The sequence below is a fragment of the Calypte anna genome, chromosome 4A (genome assembly GCF_003957555.1).
Source record: "Calypte anna isolate BGI_N300 chromosome 4A, bCalAnn1_v1.p, whole genome shotgun sequence".
In the NCBI taxonomy this organism is placed as follows: domain Eukaryota; kingdom Metazoa; phylum Chordata; class Aves; order Apodiformes; family Trochilidae; genus Calypte; species Calypte anna.
Genome location: NC_044248.1, coordinates 6,919,615 through 6,937,822, shown reverse-complemented (window position 1 = coordinate 6,937,822; position 18,208 = coordinate 6,919,615). Strand labels below are relative to the sequence as shown.

At 41.5% G+C, this 18,208-nt stretch overlaps 1 protein-coding gene across 9 annotated transcripts in view; it reads left to right on the top strand.

The window, feature by feature from the left end:
* The first annotated feature begins 6,092 nt into the window (after positions 1 to 6,092).
* Positions 6,093 to 18,208, top strand: part of LDB2 (LIM domain binding 2) — a 212,977-nt gene continuing 200,861 nt past the window's right edge. For 7 of the 9 annotated variants that reach the window (XM_008495587.2, XM_030450152.1, XM_030450156.1 and 4 more), the window contains exon 1: positions 6,093 to 6,470. In XM_008495587.2, the coding sequence (XP_008493809.1) occupies positions 6,339 to 6,470 (132 nt within the window). In that variant the 5' untranslated portion in view covers positions 6,093 to 6,338. The remainder of the gene's footprint in view (positions 6,471 to 18,208) is intronic. The other 2 variants (XM_030450154.1, XM_030450153.1) reach the window with 2 other exon arrangements.

Below are 18,208 nucleotides of genomic sequence, written 5' to 3'. Positions count from 1 at the left end.
TTTTCTCCCTCAGCTGCTCAGAGATGGCTGCAAGAGGCAAATGACAGGAATTTCATCCCTTTCTTTTCCCTGCTTGACTGCTCTGGATTCCCCATCCTTAGCATCAGCTCTTCAAGGCAAGAGGAAAAGACACTCAGCTGTGCTTGTCAAGCACTTTTGGGGAAGATTCCCAGGTGCTTCAAAGAATGCTTACAAGCAGCATCCTCCCTCCAGTGATAACCCACCCCAAACTTCAGCTTTTATGGGAGTGGGGAGGGAAGAAAAAACGTGTAGGGTGAGAAACTAACCAAAGATATTTAGGATTGATTCCTGGAAAAGGAACTCTGTATTCTGAAAGAGGCTGTGAGTGGGAATGGATGGTAAGAGGGAAAAAATGGAGTGAACATGAAAACAAGGGAGAGAGGAAACAAAATAAAATAGAAGGGTTCTTGGAGCTGCTGGATTCTTGGAATGCAAACTAACTGATGTCCTCAGAGATGCAGCAAAACCAAGGTACAAAGCACCTCCGGTGTTCTACAGGTCTGGAAGGTGCTCTGGCTCTGTCAATGGGCAGATGTGTTCTTTGGTATCCTGAAGCTAATGAAGCCCAGGAAAGCTCCCTTGGGTGTTCAATGTTGAATATTTTACACTTGTGACCTCAACCTCTCCTCCCAGCACCTCATGGAGCTGTTTCCCCAGACAAGAGTCCTCTCTGACATGGTCACACTGTTAACTGTGTAGTTACCTTGCCCAGGTGTGATGCAGGGGAGGTGGGGGCATCCCAAATCTACTGCCTGCTGTGTCTTACCACACTTCACCCCAGGGATGGTCAGTCAGTTTGTCTCCTGTATCCTGGCATGTTTAGAGGGCTCATCACTTTAACACCAAGATAGAATTTGTGCCACTTTGAGCTTGTCTGATATTTTCTTCCCTGACTCTGCTGTACAGATATTGGATGGGTAAAGCAGGCAGACTGCTTGGTCAGAGGTGGGCAGGCTCCTCAAAGATTGTATTTATCTGAGCATCATTCCAAGATAAAATTTAATATCCTTTTTGTTTGTGGGCAGAGATGTTGTGTACTGCAGAACAAAAAGATATTCTAAATCTCTTTTGCATTATCATCTGTTCAGAGGTACTTCTAGCATCATTGGTCAGTGCTGGAGCTGTAGTGCTGATTTAGTAGCACTGAATAGGTGAAGAGGAGTCTCAGAAATATCAAATAGATTGAATTACCATTTTATGGAATTTATGCAAGGAAAGTTTGAGTTTTCAAAGAGCCTGAACCATTTGAAAGATGTGAACCCTTCTTGCTGCACTTTAACTTTAGTTTTGGTGGGGCCCACTTACAGATTCTTTAAAAACCTTTCTGGTAAAAGCACCATGTCATTTATTAATGACAGAAAAGGACAATTACCATGACATGGAACAAGCCTGAACCTGTATACTGAGCCAACCAAATAATTTTAACAATGGATTTATTTAATTTCCTCTCCACAGATTGTCAGTGAAAGGACAGTGTTTTCCAGAATATGTTTTTTATTTCAATATATTAATATTTAATGCAAACAAACTACAGCTTCTAGATTTCTTACAAATTCCAAGCATCTGGTACACTCTGTTCTATAGTTGTAGAAATTAATGGCAGCATTCAGGTCTGAAATCTGTCAAAATCCTGTGTTTGAGCTCAGCAATTGATATTACATATCAAGGTGATATGTAAGTTACAGATGATGGGGTATTACTGGTGGTTCTTCAATGTGCATCCCAATTTCTGATAAGCAGATTTAATTTAGTCACTCATGGGCATCCGTAGAAAACTGTTTTGTTCTTTTACCTGAGGTCACTCCATCAAAAGTCATCAGTGCCATCTGCTTTTGTATAACCAAATGACAGTTTTAGAATGTATTTCTGTTGGTTTTTTTTCAGGAAATTCCTGTTTGCTTGAGTATTCTCAAGAAATCTCATTTCAAGCATCTCTAATTTTTAGCTCTTCATTTGCTGTGTATCTTTAACTGAGATCAGCCTCTCCTTTCCTGTCTTTTTGACAGCTACAAACCACCTTAAATGCATCTTTATAAACCAAATTAGTGATAGAGACCCAACAGTCAACCCATGCAAGGCACAAACAGAGCAACTACACCTATTTCCAGCTGTATCTTTTTTCTGCCTGTTTAAATTATTATTGTTGCTGTTGCTATTATTATAACTAAATGATTATTAAAAATAGCCTTCAGACCTTCAGATTGTTTGCTTGGCAAAGTGAGGATGGTGCCTTGGCTGCCCATGGTGGGGTGGACAGAGCTGCATCACGGGGCTGTTGATGCTGCTTTGGGGGCTGACAGGGGGCTGCATGGGTGCCCTTGCACCCCCCTGTGCCAGTAGTCACAACCAGAAGGCAGCACCAGGTGTGACAATCATAAAGAGCAGAGGTAGATGATGAACAAACCTCTGCTGGTTCATCCCTTCTTGCTCCCTGCTTGCCTCCTGGAGGAAGTTTCTGTGGTTGGTTTTTGGGTCCTTCTATCGTGGTGCATCCCAGCTACTCACAGGCACTGTGGGTTGGATGCTGGTGGGTGCAGAGGAAGAGGACCTGGACTCTTCTGCTCCAACAGATCCACCCTTCCCCCTGAAGTGAAGGGGAATTGTCCTCCAGGGTTGTCAGTGTGGAGCCCTTGACGTGGGTCCTTCTGGATCTGCCCAGGAGAGGGCAATCTGGCACCCAGACATGAGCCAGCTCAGGACACCATGTCCTTGGGGTGTCAGGGGCCTGTTGCAGTGAGTGCTTGACCAGAGGCACACGAAGTGTGGCTCTGTCTCCGATGGTGGCATCTGACAGCCCTTTGCTCCTCTCTGTTGGGGGGAATCACAGGTCTGCATCCCAGTGCCTCTCAGCATCCTCAGTGCTCCCTCCTTTCTGCATGGGTGCAGCACCCACGGGAGGGCTGGGAAGCCTGTGGAGCTACAGCCCCCACTTTCTGGGCTCTGAGTAGTGGGGTGCAGCTCTCTGGTTTGAAGGACAACAGTGTCCACCCGTGTGGATGCAACTCTGGACACAGTTCTCATGTGTTTGCAGCCGTGCATGCACAGGCACAGCCACAACCACTCGGTTTCAGTTTGGGAAAAATAACTAGCATTTTCCTCTTCTTCTCCTCCACCTCTTTTCCTCTGCTCACATAAACTCATTTTACAGATTAAGGAATTTAATGCTTACCTGAAAGCTTGGGCCAGTTGTTTGCCTTTTCACCTCAGAGCCTTTTAGGGTAGCAGCTTGGTGCCAGTGGTGCAAGGGTTTGGCAGCAGATCCAAGTGGGAATCAGGATGAGACTGTCAGGATCCCTGTAACTTTATTTTCCTTTGATTCTGTCTCCTGTTTTCCTGTTCTGTGCATCACACTGCTCTAAATGATAAGAGGCAAGTGGAAGTGCTGCTGGAGTCTGTAATTAGGTTCCTACCCTGGGACTTGATTGTTGCCAGTGGTGAGCAATAATTTGCTAGTTAATCAATTGGAATTATTAAAATATCACTGCATATTTTTGCTCTGCACTAGGCCCATGCACAGGAGCTCTTGTATGGGGTGTAGGGGGGTCCCCAGTTATGAAAACAAATCCTACTCGTTCAGTAGGATCAGTAAACTCATTCAGTACTCTTAGTCTCTTATTTTAAAAACAATTACTTCCTTCCCCCCCCTGCCCCAGCCAAAAAGAAAAATATTAATATTATTGCCCTGTTTCACTTCTTGAGACAGTGATTTTTAGCCTAGTCAAAAAGTTTTTAAAACAGAGCTACAGTTTTTAAGCCATGCAAAAATTCCACCATTTTAATTACAAAAAGCAGTGTGTTCCCTCTTGGGCAAACATATTTTACCTTGGAACTGCTTTGTAAACAAAGTAAGATCCACAGTTTGATGGGTCGATTTATTTATTTAATTTTATTTTTACATTTATTCAAGTCACTGGTACTTCAGCCATAAAAAATTGCATACATCAGTGCTGTAACTCTAAATTTTCCTGGTCATTTTGACTTTAGGTTTTAAGGTAGCTGGCATCTATTAGAGTGGAAGGTAGACAGAAGTTTTCTCACAGGTACAGAGCCATGCTGGTGGCTTCTTGTGTGGCCCTGGCAGAGCACTGTCCCTGTCATTGCAGGATTATTCAGCCAAGCATTGTACATCCTATTTGTTAAACTCTTGTGATGGTACTGGAGGAACAGTGTAGCACTGCTACATAGCTGGGGAGCATGTAAAGAGAGAAGTAAAATACCCTATGTATTAACTGTTGGTTCTGTGTTTGGTGACAGAAGCTGTGGGAAGTTTGTAGAATAGCTCAATACATCACTTCTTATAGAAACTGTTATTCTGTAAGAGCATACAGAAATGGCTTTGCTACACAGCGACTGGTTTGGCAAAGATAAATTGTGATCCAAATCAGTGGTCAGCAGAATAAAATGATGAACTCTTGTATCTTACCCTGAAAAGAGAACTCAGATTTTCCAGACTTAGCCAAGTGCCAGTGAAAACTGGGGTTTGTTGTTGGTTGGTTGTCTTTTTTTTTTTTTCAAATCTATCGTAAAATATTGCTACATTTGGTTGGATTCAGATTAATATTTTGGCAGTGGGTGAAACCATATCATGCTCCAATATTTTTTTGGGATTATTAAATAAATTTAGGGAACGTAATGACGCGTGCCTTGATTTCCCCATCTGTGAAATGGGCGATCCCGCAGCGTTCCTGAGAAGCACCCCGGCTGGGAGCTGCTGTGAATGCAGCTGATTGTTATTCTCTTAATCATATTAGTTAACTAAATCTGTTCCTAGAGTGGTTCCATTTGCTTGAATGAATTTACATGAGAGATTAATTCAGCGCTGTTTATTGTTGTTTTTACATTTACTCAGTACTGTAAATAATGCCTGATACTTCACAGCTGTGTACGAAGACACAGCCTGTGCTTCCAGGGCTGTTTTGTACAGGTAATTTGAAAGCTCCCCTCTTTCACCCTATACTTTGCCAGGTAGAGGATGAGCCCATTTTCTTTCCCCTTGTATTTTGAAGACTTTTTGTTCACGTGGTATCTGCTCCCAGCACTTTTCCTGCAAGTCTGATTCAACAGATAAAGTTCATCCCTCACCTCCCCAGACTGATTACCTCGCCTTTACCCTCCCCTCCTCCCTCGGATTCCCTTTCGTCCCCCAATTTTAGGTATCTTTCATTTGCAACCTCCTCAAACCACTGCTGGGATTTTTTTGCAGGGGGAATGATCGGAAAAACAGGGACCAAGCTCCTACCTAGCTGCCGGAGCTTTTACAAAGAGCCATGTGTTTATTGCTCACCCCCCGCCGAACGGGATCACCAGCAGTTCCTCGGGGGTCCCGTTCTCCCACCCATCCCTCTTTGTGGTGTATTTCTTTTTTTTTCCCCCCTCTTTATTTTCCCGGGAGGTTTCTGTTAGGCAACCTTTTCCTAGAGCATTTCCCTGCTCTCCATTGTGTCAAGTCTGGTGGATGGAGGTGATTTCTTTGTGCAGGCTATCCCACCGCAGGGCTACCCCCTTTCTTCTCACCCCTTCAATGTGAGGTGCAGACCCCCCCTCCCCCCCAAAAAAACCCAAAAACAAACAAACCAACGACCCAATAAGGCACCGGCCGGGGTGGCGAGTGCAGCGGGAGGCTGGCTAGCCCAGCAGAGCCACCCGGAGCTGCGCTGAAGGGAAGGGTGTCGGGGAGGCTGCAGCACCAGCTGCAAGCGGCGGGGCTGGCCCTGGCCTGTGTTTATGTATTTTGTAGTAATCACATTTCTGACATTACCCGAGCGTGCTCCGCGCAGAGGGTGATTGGCTCAGGCAGCTTTAAAACCACCTATATGCTAACAAGCCTCGCTGCCAGGTTCCTGAGGGGTCCTGGCTTGGGGGGGCGAGGGGGGGAGAAAAAAAAAAAAATTAAGAAAATAATAAATAAATCCAACCCAAAACCTTAGACCTCTGTCAGGCGGGGAGGAAAAATTATATTTCTGAACTAGTCTACAGCGTGGACAGGAAATGACCCCTCTAGAAACTGCTGCTTTAAAAAGGAGCGGTGGTGCCTGAAGCTATCCAGCCTCTCTCTCTCTCTCTCCCTCTCCCTCCCTCTCTCTCTCTCTCCGGAGCCTGAGCGCTCCCGCTCCCTCTTCCAGCCCCCCCCCTTCCCCATTCCCCCCCCCGTCTCCCGCTCTCGAGGGCTCCCACAGCAGTTCCCAGGCAGTGCGTGCAGCCTGGATGTGTGTGTGTGTGCGCGCTGCTACTTTGTACTGTGAAGAACACCCAGCCCATGTGCTCTGTATGGATGTTGATGATACTCTGTGTAGCTTGAATCTCTGCAAGCAGGCAAGATGTCCAGCACACCACATGACCCTTTCTATTCTTCTCCTTTTGGCCCATTTTATAGGAGACACACACCATACATGGTGCAACCAGAGTACCGAATATATGAAATGAACAAGAGGCTGCAGTCGCGGACGGAGGTAAGTCCCTCAGCCTTGTTTTCCTGTGCATGGACCGTGGTAGGTTTCAGCCCGAATTCCAGCTGAAGCGTCCCACTAGACAGTACCGTATTTGCAGGCAGGGACCTTAATTATTTTAGTAGTTTAATTGGGTAGTCCCTCATTATGTTTTCACGCAGAGCAACTCTTTGAGGAGATACCGGCTTAGGCTGCAATCCTGAAATTACAGTACAGCACTTCAGGATTGATTATAACGCTGGGCTCAGGAAATTTCTTTGCCTTGGTGTGGTGGTGTTTGCTGAGGATCTGTCCTGCTGGCATTTGCAGCTATAACATTGCAAGGTATTGCTTGAGCTTTTGCACAAAATTGATTCAGAAACCTTGCAGGTTTAGGGGGAGAAACGAACCTTTCTCTGGTTTGCTTTTGTAAATTCGTTAAAACTGAAAATAGATGACAATAGAAGAGAGGAGCAGAGTTTTAAAAACTTATTCCCAGGCTGCACTTAAAGAACACATGTTCCCAGCGACCGACAAGAGAAATTTGTGTTTACACTTAGAACGCGGTCGCTTTTAGCGAGGGAGATGATCGAGTCAGGACTTTAGCATATAGCTGTCAAAAGTACCCAGTAATGTAAACTACCTTCACTGTTAGTTTTGCTTTGTATAATCTGTTTAGTGGGTTATATACTCTGGTTTCTACGCTCAGAGCAGCCACCACAAAGAATATGCTGAATGGGAAGGGGAAATACTTTTGTCACTTCAAGAGGAAAAAAGAAAAAAATAGTGGAGGCTGCATCTTCTTATTTACATGGTTAAACGAAACACTTTTTAAGCCTGTTTGAAGGGAAAAGTGTGTGGACTGGATCAGGCTGCATTTCTGCCCATGTGTCTGTGTTTGTGCAACAAGCATTCTTGGTGCTGCAATTTTTTCACAGTAGTTTATTAGTGATGCCTTGAAAGCACTTTTTGAAAGTGTAAGCCTGAGAGGGAGGCAAGTACTCCCCAAATTCATGCCGTGAAGCCTTGTAGAGGACCTCGGATCGATCTGTTTGTTGTATTGTAACTGTTGAAGAGAACGTGAGGTGATCATAAAATAAACCCCACATCCCTCAATTGTCAGCTAAGCCATGGAGAGCCTGTGACGTTTAATGTATATGATACAGCTAAGGAGATGTGACCTGCTTTCTGATTGGGTAACTGCTACGGGGTAACTGCTTTTCTAACACTGTTATCACCGCTGCTCTTAAAACACTGCTGTGGAGTAACTGGTAAATACAGTTTGTGCCAGCTAAAAAAAACTCCAAGCAGCTCATTGCTCCCCAGATCATGGCAACTGGTTGTGAGTTTGGCCCCAAGTTGTTGGTTGCAGAGGGTGTCTTGCCAGTTAGAGATGCAGGGAGGGGAGTTGGGGGGTTTATTTGCTGCTGTTTGTTTCTTGGTGTCTTGCAAGTTTGTTCCCTACATTCCTGTACATGAAAAGAAGAAATGTGTATCATTAAGTGATTCCTGTAAGGTTTTACGTACAAGCTGTTCTGAAAAGCTGTCAGTGTTAATTTAGCCCTTTTGGCATAATATTTTAGTGGTAGTTTAATAATTGACTAATTTCTGATTGCAGCTCCCTTACAAATGTTACACTTGGAAAGTTTTTGAGGGACTTGTGAAACAACTTCCCCCTGCTGTGTTGCTGAGGTGTGCTGCTTTAGACTTCAACACATTTAATTTGGCACAGTTTTTGCTCTGCACATTCACGTGGATTGTTGGGGGCAAAAAGTGGTAGCCCACTCTTCCTTGCTAGTCCTGCCATAGGCTTCAGCAGCATTTTACTTTGACTGACAGTACTGAGTTAACGAAGGCCTTGTGCTCCAGCATTTCTTTTATTTGCTCAGAGTAAAAATACTTTTGCTTTGTGATTGTTCAGTGTTTACATTCTGGTCTCTCTCTCTTTTCTTTTTTTTTTTTTTTCCCCTTTTAATTTCTGAGCTGTGTGCTGTAGGTTGTTTGAAATGTAATTTTTTAAATATCCTCAGCTCATCTCATTCATCCTTCCATTAAAAAACTTTCCTCAATAGAAAAAATTATAAAAAATTAGTTCCCTGGGACACTTGCAGTGACTGCTAGGTGTGGACAGCCTGCAAGAATCATGCTGACTTCTGGGGTGGGCTGGGAGTGAAAGTTTTACATTAATTTTGTGCACTTCCAAGGATGTTTGGGATCGGTAGCTGAAGGATTCAGGAGCATGGATAACTAGCTCTGAATTTTTTTTAATCAAAACTGATGGAGTCCTGTATGTCATGGAAGGAATGTGCTTGTGCTGTAGGTGATACAGGCTTATTGCATGAACGTTTCTCTTCAGGCAGTCTGGAATAATGTAGGCACTGGGCTCTGAAGGAGGCTGCTTGTACTCTCTGAGCCCCAGGGGGTAGGTGAGCACAAGCAAAGCAGCTTAAGGGGAAAGGAATTACAAAAAATCTCTCCAAAAGCCTGGACGTAGCAAGCTGGCAGATTCCACTTGGAACATACTTCTGGAGAGAGCCAGTGAGGATGCATTACAAAATGGGAACCTCCAGCCCTTATCCCAAATATATCCTTGGAAAGCCTTAGGGGTTCTCTTGTTTTCCTGCAAAATAAAAATGTTCTTAATAATCCTCCAGTGTCAGATTCCCCGCTGCTGCTTGCAGTGGGGAAAGTTCCAAGGCAGAGCAAAATGTACATAATTTAATTAAATTGTACAGGGGATGGATGGCGAGCCTATGAAAGGAGTATTTGTGTATCATGTCTATCTCTTTTCTCCCCTCCATCTGTAGAGCCCACCCTTGCAGTGAATCCCTGTTGCTGCTCACAGTTAGGTGAGAAATGATTCAAAAAAAGTCAATGGACTGGTAGAGAATTATGGAATCCACTGATAAAAAGTATTTCCACTCTTACTCTCCCAGCAGCAGGGTCTGTGGTATCCTGTGCAGGTAGAGGTGTCCTCAAAGTTGCTCTGAGCCTTGAGGACCCTCCCTGAGGAATGCACTGCTGCCTCTTGGGTTTGTGTCAGTGCTGGCTGGAAGGGAATAGCAGCTGTGGGGAGGGATGTGCTGGGTGTATTAAGCAAAGTACAGAGTGATAGGAGTGATAAATAAAGGTCATTTAGATGCATCATGGCTGTCTTCCTTGTTCTTGTTTCCTTCAGTAGGAAATGGTGGTCTTGAAAGGAAAGAATTAGCAACTCTAGCCCATGCTAGATGAGCAAACTTCTGCTCTCCAAGCTTCTCATAGTTTTATGGGCTCTTCAGGCAGAACCTGCAACTGCCTTTTAAATTCAGGGTCAGTCTTAGGCAAAGAATTCCAATCACACCCAAGCAGGGGGTGGTTTGATGATGTAAGCACTGGCAAAAATCCATCACCCACCTAATTCTTATGTGATCTAAAGTAAATTAGGGAGTCTGAGTTACTAATGGGAACACCTTGCCTTCCTCAAAAGGTGTTCAAAGAAATGTAATCTGGTAATACTTTTTGCTAATGGAAATCAATACTTGCTTTCATAACGATACTTTGGGAGCATCTAGTGCCATTTTGTAATGCATCAACAATCCTGATTTAAAGAAGTCAAATGAATATTTAAATGTTTAATAATCTCTGGCAGATATAAAGATAAATCTTATTTACTTCTATCATAGTTGATTAACTTTCTGGTTAACCAAAATGCAGCTGTTTCCTTGCTCTGTGTGTGGGTTTAAGGATTTTATTATCATTCATTCAAACTCCATTTACCTTAATATTTTTATATCTGTGTTAGTTTAACATTTCAAGAAAGCAATTCTGTTGTGGTGTAATCAGCAGTTTCTGAAGTCCCAGGTAGCAGCACATAGTGTAGGAAAATGAGCTTAAATGTTTTCCCTGGTTTTCAAAAAAATTGATGCTTTAAAAATGCTTCTTTTCCTCTTTGATGTTTTAAATCCTTTTCACTTCTAATTTTTAATCATTTGGAATTGCTCACACTTAAAAGAAAAGAAAAGGTGATTATATCTAGTATGCAATTATTTTTCAGTAACATTACAGCACACTGTGGTTAGATCACTTAAAGTTGCTGACAGTATAAAGTCAGGCATAGCTTTATTGCCAATAATCAAAGAAATATATTGAGCCCTTAATTTGTTTATTTAGTCCCCTATATTGTAAGAACTTTTTCCTATCATAATATATTGAATTCACCTGTATCTGTCTCTGTCACTGCAAGAGGTGATGCTTTACCTCAATGTTACATGGAAAACACAGCTTTCCTTCTGGCTAGGAGAGCAGTGTTCTAATGATGACTAGAGAATTTGATTGGTAGCATGTTTGTTTTAAAGAAAATCAGCTTAATCAAATCATATTAAACTCCTATTAAACCGTACAGTAAATTTAGCAAAATTAATGTTTTCATGGTGGAAGAAAATGTAAAGAAAATTGAAAGGAAAATGAAGCAGGATGCTATGACTGTTTAAAACCTACTAAATGAACTGGAAGCTCACACAGACATTCATACTCAACCAAATATTTAAAGAAAAGTGAATTAATGCAAAGCAAAATTTCTGCAGTTTAATAGAAGTCTTTCTTTTACTTCCTTACATTACTATCTGGTGAAATAATCTTTTCTTCTCCTTCCTGATGCATTTTTAATAGACTAGTCATAAAAATCTATGTTGTGACATCACATTTGTTCACATAGCAACTTAGTATCACAAACAGATCTCTCTGATAGTGGACATAAGTCTGAGTTTGTTCAATGAGTTTGCTCTGTTGAGGGGAAAACACATAAACATCTATCTCCAAGTATTTTTGAGAAAATAATCTTTCACCCACAAATACACCAATACTTTGCAGTTCTAGGAACATGAGTAAAACGTTTAAAAGAGTACTTATAAACCATGCTTTGCAGAAACTGAAAGGTCAGTTTTAAAAGAAAACTCTTGAACTCCTTTAGGCAGACACTGACTTCAGCAGGGATTCAAGGCTTCTTCTACTGATTGTCTTTTATTTCATGTAGTTTTGTTTTTTTTTTTCATCCCTTCTAAAAATTTCAGTTGCAGCTGTTTTCAATTAAATTGTTACAAACTAACAATTCTTATGAGGCTGGGGGAGCCAAAAAAAAAAAAAAGACTACTTCCTTTCCATGCTGATCCTTAGCTTCCAATCAGGGATATTTTGCTGTCTCCCCCCTCCCCCACTCCCGCCCACCCCCAAAGTTATCATATAGGATGTATACATCACATGTAAAGAACCAGGAGCTTTTGGGGGCAGGGGCTGGGGGGGAAGGGGGAGGAGAGAGTCAGTGTGACAGTGTAAAAATTGATCCCCTTCAGATCACTCTGATGCTTACTAAATAATTTTCTAGAAAGAAACCTTTCCAATGCCTCCTTTTCTCTGTTTCGTTCTTTACTCTTTAAACCATAAATCCACTTAAAAAAACCCCTCAAACTCAGTCTTTCCCTGATGTAAACAAGATTTACTATGCAGATCCAGTCTCAAAAATAGAAGCCTTTGGGTGGTGAAAAGGAACCAAACAGATCATAACAAGGACCCAGTCCTGTGCTCTTATTTCAGCTGGACTTTTGCCTGCAGTAGGACTGCGAGATCAGATTAAAAGAATAAAAAAAATTGGTTTTGGTATATACACTTTCTTTGTTTACAGAAAAAGGGCATGGGTAGATTGCTGAACTCATTGCAGTATTTTTAGCTGGACTCCTCAGTTCAAATGTTTTGTTTTGTTTTTTGGGGTTTTTTTTGTATCTTTTTGCCAAAATTGCGTATCTGCTGTAAGCAGGCATTCCAACCATGCCGATACTTTGTTCACTTGCTTCCTCCCCAAGAAGAGCTTTCTTTCCTGCACTGTGCACTGTATAAAATGGCCAGCATATAGCCTCAGTTTTGCTGGGTGCTCTTTTCCAACAGTTGTTTCTGGGCTATTTAGAACTGCCCAGGAGTGATCCTGGCAGGGACAGGGTTGCCCCAAAGTGGTTGATGAGTAGTCTCCAAAAAAGGCTGTGGTAGGGCAGGGCCTGCTGGCTGGGTCTCAATGATCTTATTTATTAGGGAAAAAAAATTGTAGTGACAGAAACCTCCTTGAACCCCTGGCTGAAATCTTCTCCCTATCTGGTGTCTTTGTTTTCTCTGCTACATTACTGTTAAAGTTTTGGAGAGAAAGCTCTTGGTGGTCAGAATACTGTTTCTGTTTCTCTTACACTGGGGTGGGCATCCATACCTTTCTAAACTAAAGCCTGGAAGTTACTGATCTAAGCTGAAAAGTGCATTCAGTACTCCTGAGGTAGCTGGGGATCAACCAGAACCATCTGCAGACCATAAACCTCAGCATGGGAACAGCTGATTCTTCTGAAGAGAGCTCTGGCACTTTTGTGTCTTTACAGGTTTAGTGGAAAATCACTGACCTGGAAAAATGAGACCTTTGCAGAACCAATATTGAACTAGGACTTGGTGGCTTTCTGACCCTGTCACCTCTTCAAGACTTAAGAGTGTTGGTAGTGTAGAGCCTTTGCAAAGGCCATAACTTGTACAGAATCAGGCTGTCCACACCTTGAGGCTTGGGTTGCCTTGACATCACCTTGATGTTTATACACCAGTGTAGAGAAGACATAATCACAATGAAGCTCTTGGCCAGGGTGGTATTCCTGTCCTGAAGCATGAGACTTGAGCGTGGCAGACTTCTTTATAACTCTGGTAACTACATCCAAAATACAACTAACAAAAATAAAGCTTCTCCCTAAGGTCTCTCTGTTGTCAGTATTCAGACCCAGGTACTTGGCAAGGGCACAGTCACAAAATCCCAAGTGACACAGTAAAGCCATAAGTTCAGGTAGTTTTCTAAATGTACTAAAAATCTTGTTTGGTTACCTGCAAACTAGGTAGGTCTTTGTATCCTTCTAAGCAACTAGTAAAATAGAACAGTCTTGTACCATCTGTCACACCTGATCTGCAATACCTGCTGATATCCATCTTTCCTGATTCTAGGCTCATCTTGCCAAGCCTGGTTAGCTGAGCAGAAACATTCAAATCTCTCTGCACAATTTATGTGTGCCTGGGTTTAAAAAGAGAAAGGGGAAATCTAAACTCTGAGTATAGCTTTACCATAGATTACTCACAGCAGATTCAGTATCTGTCAGGATCCTGTCCATTTTACACAACTACAAGAGCATCATGCATGTTCTAGAAGAATTGCAAAGGCTGCTTGGATGACCCAATCTGTTGCATTCAGAGGGCAAAGGAAACATTATGTGTATACAAAAGTTAACATAGTGGGAAGTATCTGTTTAAGGCAGACCCAAGAATAGACCTAATAACAGATCCACTGTGTTCATTCTTCAGAAAATTAAATACCTGGAAAAAAACAACTGTCCCTTTTTGAGTATTACAGTCAGTCTTAGGTTGTTTACACCATGGATTGCTTTTATTTTTCTTTTTGACTTCCAAATGTTTGGGTTTTTTTAAACTATTTTTAAATTGTGCTCTTTCTAAAGTAGTAAATCGAGAAAATGATGACTTCCAGGACATTGCACTTTTATAGTAATTCATATACCTAATCTTGATCGTTGTTCCAGTTGTGTAGTTTTGCCTAAACCATTAGCAGGAGGTTGTATGAGAGGAGTTGCCATCTGTCCTAGAGCAGGTTACAAAGAGATTTCTGAAATATTGATGACCACACTATGCAAAAAGAAATATTCTAAATCTTTAAATACAGTAGTTAAACAGAGAGAGGAAAATGCTCAGAAAGCAAGCAAGCAAACAGAGTGGTATTTTTTAGTTTTATAATTGTTGGAGCTGAAGCAACCTCACCGTAGTCCAGCCCTCAGGAAGGCAGTCAGCAGCATCAGCATTCCTATCCCCTCTTTTACAGGTTAGAGATCCTTGAAGTTGCAGATGGCACGGCAGACATGAAATTTGCTTTGCTCCTAGGTTTGCAACCAGGATAGTGTTATACAGTTGGAAAAAGGGAATATGAAATCCTCATACCTAGACTGCTATGCTCACTTCATGCAGTTTGCAAAGCTCTCAAGCATGGGTTGTGGAGCAGTGGAAGAAAGGCTACAATTGTCTGCTTTACTCTGTCACCCATATTCTGGTAGTATCTTCCCTTTTCAGATCAGTGTCCCTGTCTTCCATACTTCCATGGTACTTTTATCCACTTTAAGTACCAACACTGTTTCTGTGTTACTCTTTCTATCACATCACGATGTTATTGTGATGAGAAAGGAAAAGAACTATGAAATAATTCCTTTGGAGGAAATGAAAATTCTTCTTGCTGAAGTTGCTCAGCATCTTGCAGGAGGGTCCTTCCTTCCTCTTGGTGCTTGGTTGGCATTTCTCCACCTTTCTTCTTCAACATACCAAGATACAGATACAGATTCTATATGTATGCTGTAGTAAATGAAGGCAATACAATAGCCTTATCGCTTCTACCTGGACTTACTGGAGTATCAGTTAACCCTTGGGGTAATTAGGTAATAATGTTGTTGACGTGATTTGCAGTACCATTTGAAGCAATTAGAAGTTCAGATATAATGTGCTGCAATTATGCATTATATAGCCCATCTATCCCTTTTTACAGAGGAAAAATTACCATATGTTTTGTGGGAAGCTTGGCATTTTGCACTGACTGGAGTTTTCTGCTTGTATTTACGAACAGCACGCCTGTAAACCATGGCAATAACTCTTTGAAGGCCACACCTATGCACACTGCTGATTATGTTAAAAAGCACGGGCTTATTTTAATGAATGTGTTGGCATGAATAATGGGACATGAAAAGCCAACACACTGGGTAAAGGTTCATTACCTGAGTGCAACAAAAACTACACGCAAAATTTCCATGACTATTCGTTTGAATTTAACAGTGAATTTGCTTTGGCTGTGCTTGTGCTCTTTATGCCTTTCTGTGAATGTTTGAGCAACGGAGTTTTATTCTTACAAATAATTGCAAAATGCAGATTTCAATTTGTTGAGCGCTCTGGCAAGAAGATGCTTATTTTACAGGAGCTAAGCTGAGGTGCAGCGTTTCCTGTTTTGAGTTTACAAAACCTCCCAGATAGAACCCTGACACTTAAAAATAAAATATGCCAGAGAAGAGTCTCTGTTGGCTTTGCGGTAAGGACTGACTGGTGTATTAATTTAAAGCAAATAAATAGCAAGGACTGGTGGTGGTGAGAAAATTACAGGTCAGTAAATATATATGTATATTTTTCTTCACGGGATAGGGTGCTGTTTACCATGCAGTTACTTTAGAAAAGTGTAACACAAAAAAAAATTCCTTAAAAATTCAGAGTTTCCTGGCATTTTAAGCTCTAGGTCCATCTGTGCTCATCCAGTCAAGGATGCAAAAAAAGTAACACACAATGTATGACCAATCTGAGCATATAGTCTTAGTAGGATATTACATGCTTACACCATACTGTTTGTCATGAAAGAATAGCAAAAATGTGTCTTTCATTTTAATATATTATGCATTCAAACAAATCATTATTAATTCCTAGCAACTTCAAGCAGAACAAAGTGGAATTCACAACATTTATTATTTGAGGTGAATGATAAGCTCAGCTCTTTTCAGTACCTCTTAACACTCTCTCAGGGTTAATAATACAAAGTAAAAAGCTCAGTCAAGGTGCCAGTGCACCAAGTGCATCCTTTCACTGGTGGTACTCTCAGGTTATTTAACATCCCATCTCCAGCCTCCTACAGCAACCGAGTTACACCTTGATGGGTGAAAAACCAGGCAGTGTAGCACAGGCTTCCTCATCCCCAGCCCTGCTCTTCCCACTGCTCTGTAACCTGAAGCCACAACCTGCGTGTCTAGACTGACAAGAATCCTTCCAGTTGAGCCACTGTGACACCTTGTGGCTTGCGAAGCAACACAAGCATCTTTTAGAAAACTTAGCAGGTAAAACGCAAAGGTTAACCATGGGTGTTGGTAAATGGACACCACTATCAACAGGAATTCCTTTGCTTAGTTTCTTTGCGATGGGTTTGAGCTGTACTTAAATTAAGCAGTTGTGGGCTCGTTTCTTGTTGAGGTGTATTATGTATTTTCCTGTGAAGTGCCATAAGATAAGGAATTGTTTTGCTGGCTGACCTGTTGCTATTATCTCTAGTGCTCTGGTGTTTGCTCACCATTCAGATTACACAGAGAAACACTGTTTTGGCTGCAGTATAGAGTAAATACTTCATTTGTTTGCAACCATTAATTTGGTTAGCCAAAAGAACCCTTAAGAAGAAGAGACTTAAGTACTTTTTGGTGCTCAGTATGTTAAAACAGTGGAAAAGTTAAAAGCAACTAAGATATAGAAGTAACTAAGATATAGGAAGCATTTGGCAATGGGTATGCAACTCTGTAACCCCCTTAAGTTGGGGTTAAATAGATCAGTGTTTCAGCTGTGAATGAGTCCATAACTATAATTAAGCTGTATTTTAATGAGAAATTCTCAGTAAACTTAAAATTGGTCCAATAATACATGGGGCTGAAAAGAAACTCTGCATCCATAAAGCCTCAGGACCTCACTGACACTGATGTCTTGATTGTGACTTCTTGTGTCTTCAAACAAGCATAGCTGAGTTTTCTCCCATGATGAATCCTGAGCATTTGAGAGGAGTTTCCTGTAAACTCTTGTGTCCTGTAACACTTCCCTTTGGTTCTGATGCTTCCAAAATCTTGGCAACAACTGGTTTGACTTGGTTGCCCCTCTGTTGCCAAACACTGATTTACTGCTTAGTAGGCTCCCTTACAATGCAAGGGGTCCACATGCCTCTATTGTCCCTTATCCTCAAGTACATACACAGTGCTGTCACTTGAAGATATTACATAGATTTGTGTGCCCAAACTTGGATTTAACCTCCTGGTGTGGGAAGCAGTAGCAACACCGGGCATTCAACACATCTTTCATGCATAGATATTTTGATGCTTTGCTGAGCTTTAGGCTCTTAAAGTTAGCTGGCTGCTGGTGTTCATGCACAACCCTGTCTTTGTGGTGTGTACCATTATGTTTATTGTAAGATTTTTGGGGCTAGAACCACCTTCTCTGTTCTGGTACAGCGGTAGCACAGTGGAGTTCTGTTGTCTATCTATGGCACATTTTTGTGCTATGTATTGTGACTAACTAAAGGCTAAAAGTAGCTAGGATGATTCAAAATACTTTCAAACCCAAATCTAAATATACCACATTCCTTTTGATTTCACAAATCAAAATGTTTTAATTGATAGTACATGTATTTATGCACTACAGAGAATTATCTGACTAGAAAATACCATAATGCTGGGGGTTCTTGGAAGATGACTGTTTAATGTTATTAACACATTTCATTACCTCTCAAATAATTCAGCACACTTGCCCAAACCAACTGGCTCTGCCAAGAAAGTACAAATATATTTTAGGGCAGCATTCTGCTGGAGAATTTGTATATATGTTATTGTTATTGAATCTGTTATTTTTTAGTGTGATTCTTCAGTAGTTTCACATCAAACAAGGAAGATCATTCTAAGTCCATTTTCTTTTAGGAGTAGAAAGAGTATCTTATGTTAAATTCCACAGGAAAAGCATATTCTTCTCAATGGGAGCAGGCACTGTGGAATACGCATCTTATTTCATGAGGATTTGGGGAGGGAATATTGTGAAGTCTTTTAATAAGTAACTTCTTGTAATAAATAACTGCCTGTAATAAATAAGTAGAGATGAACCAGAGAGGTTGTTCTAGGGAAGAAAGGCAACACTTATTTTTCTTTTATTGTTTGCACTCT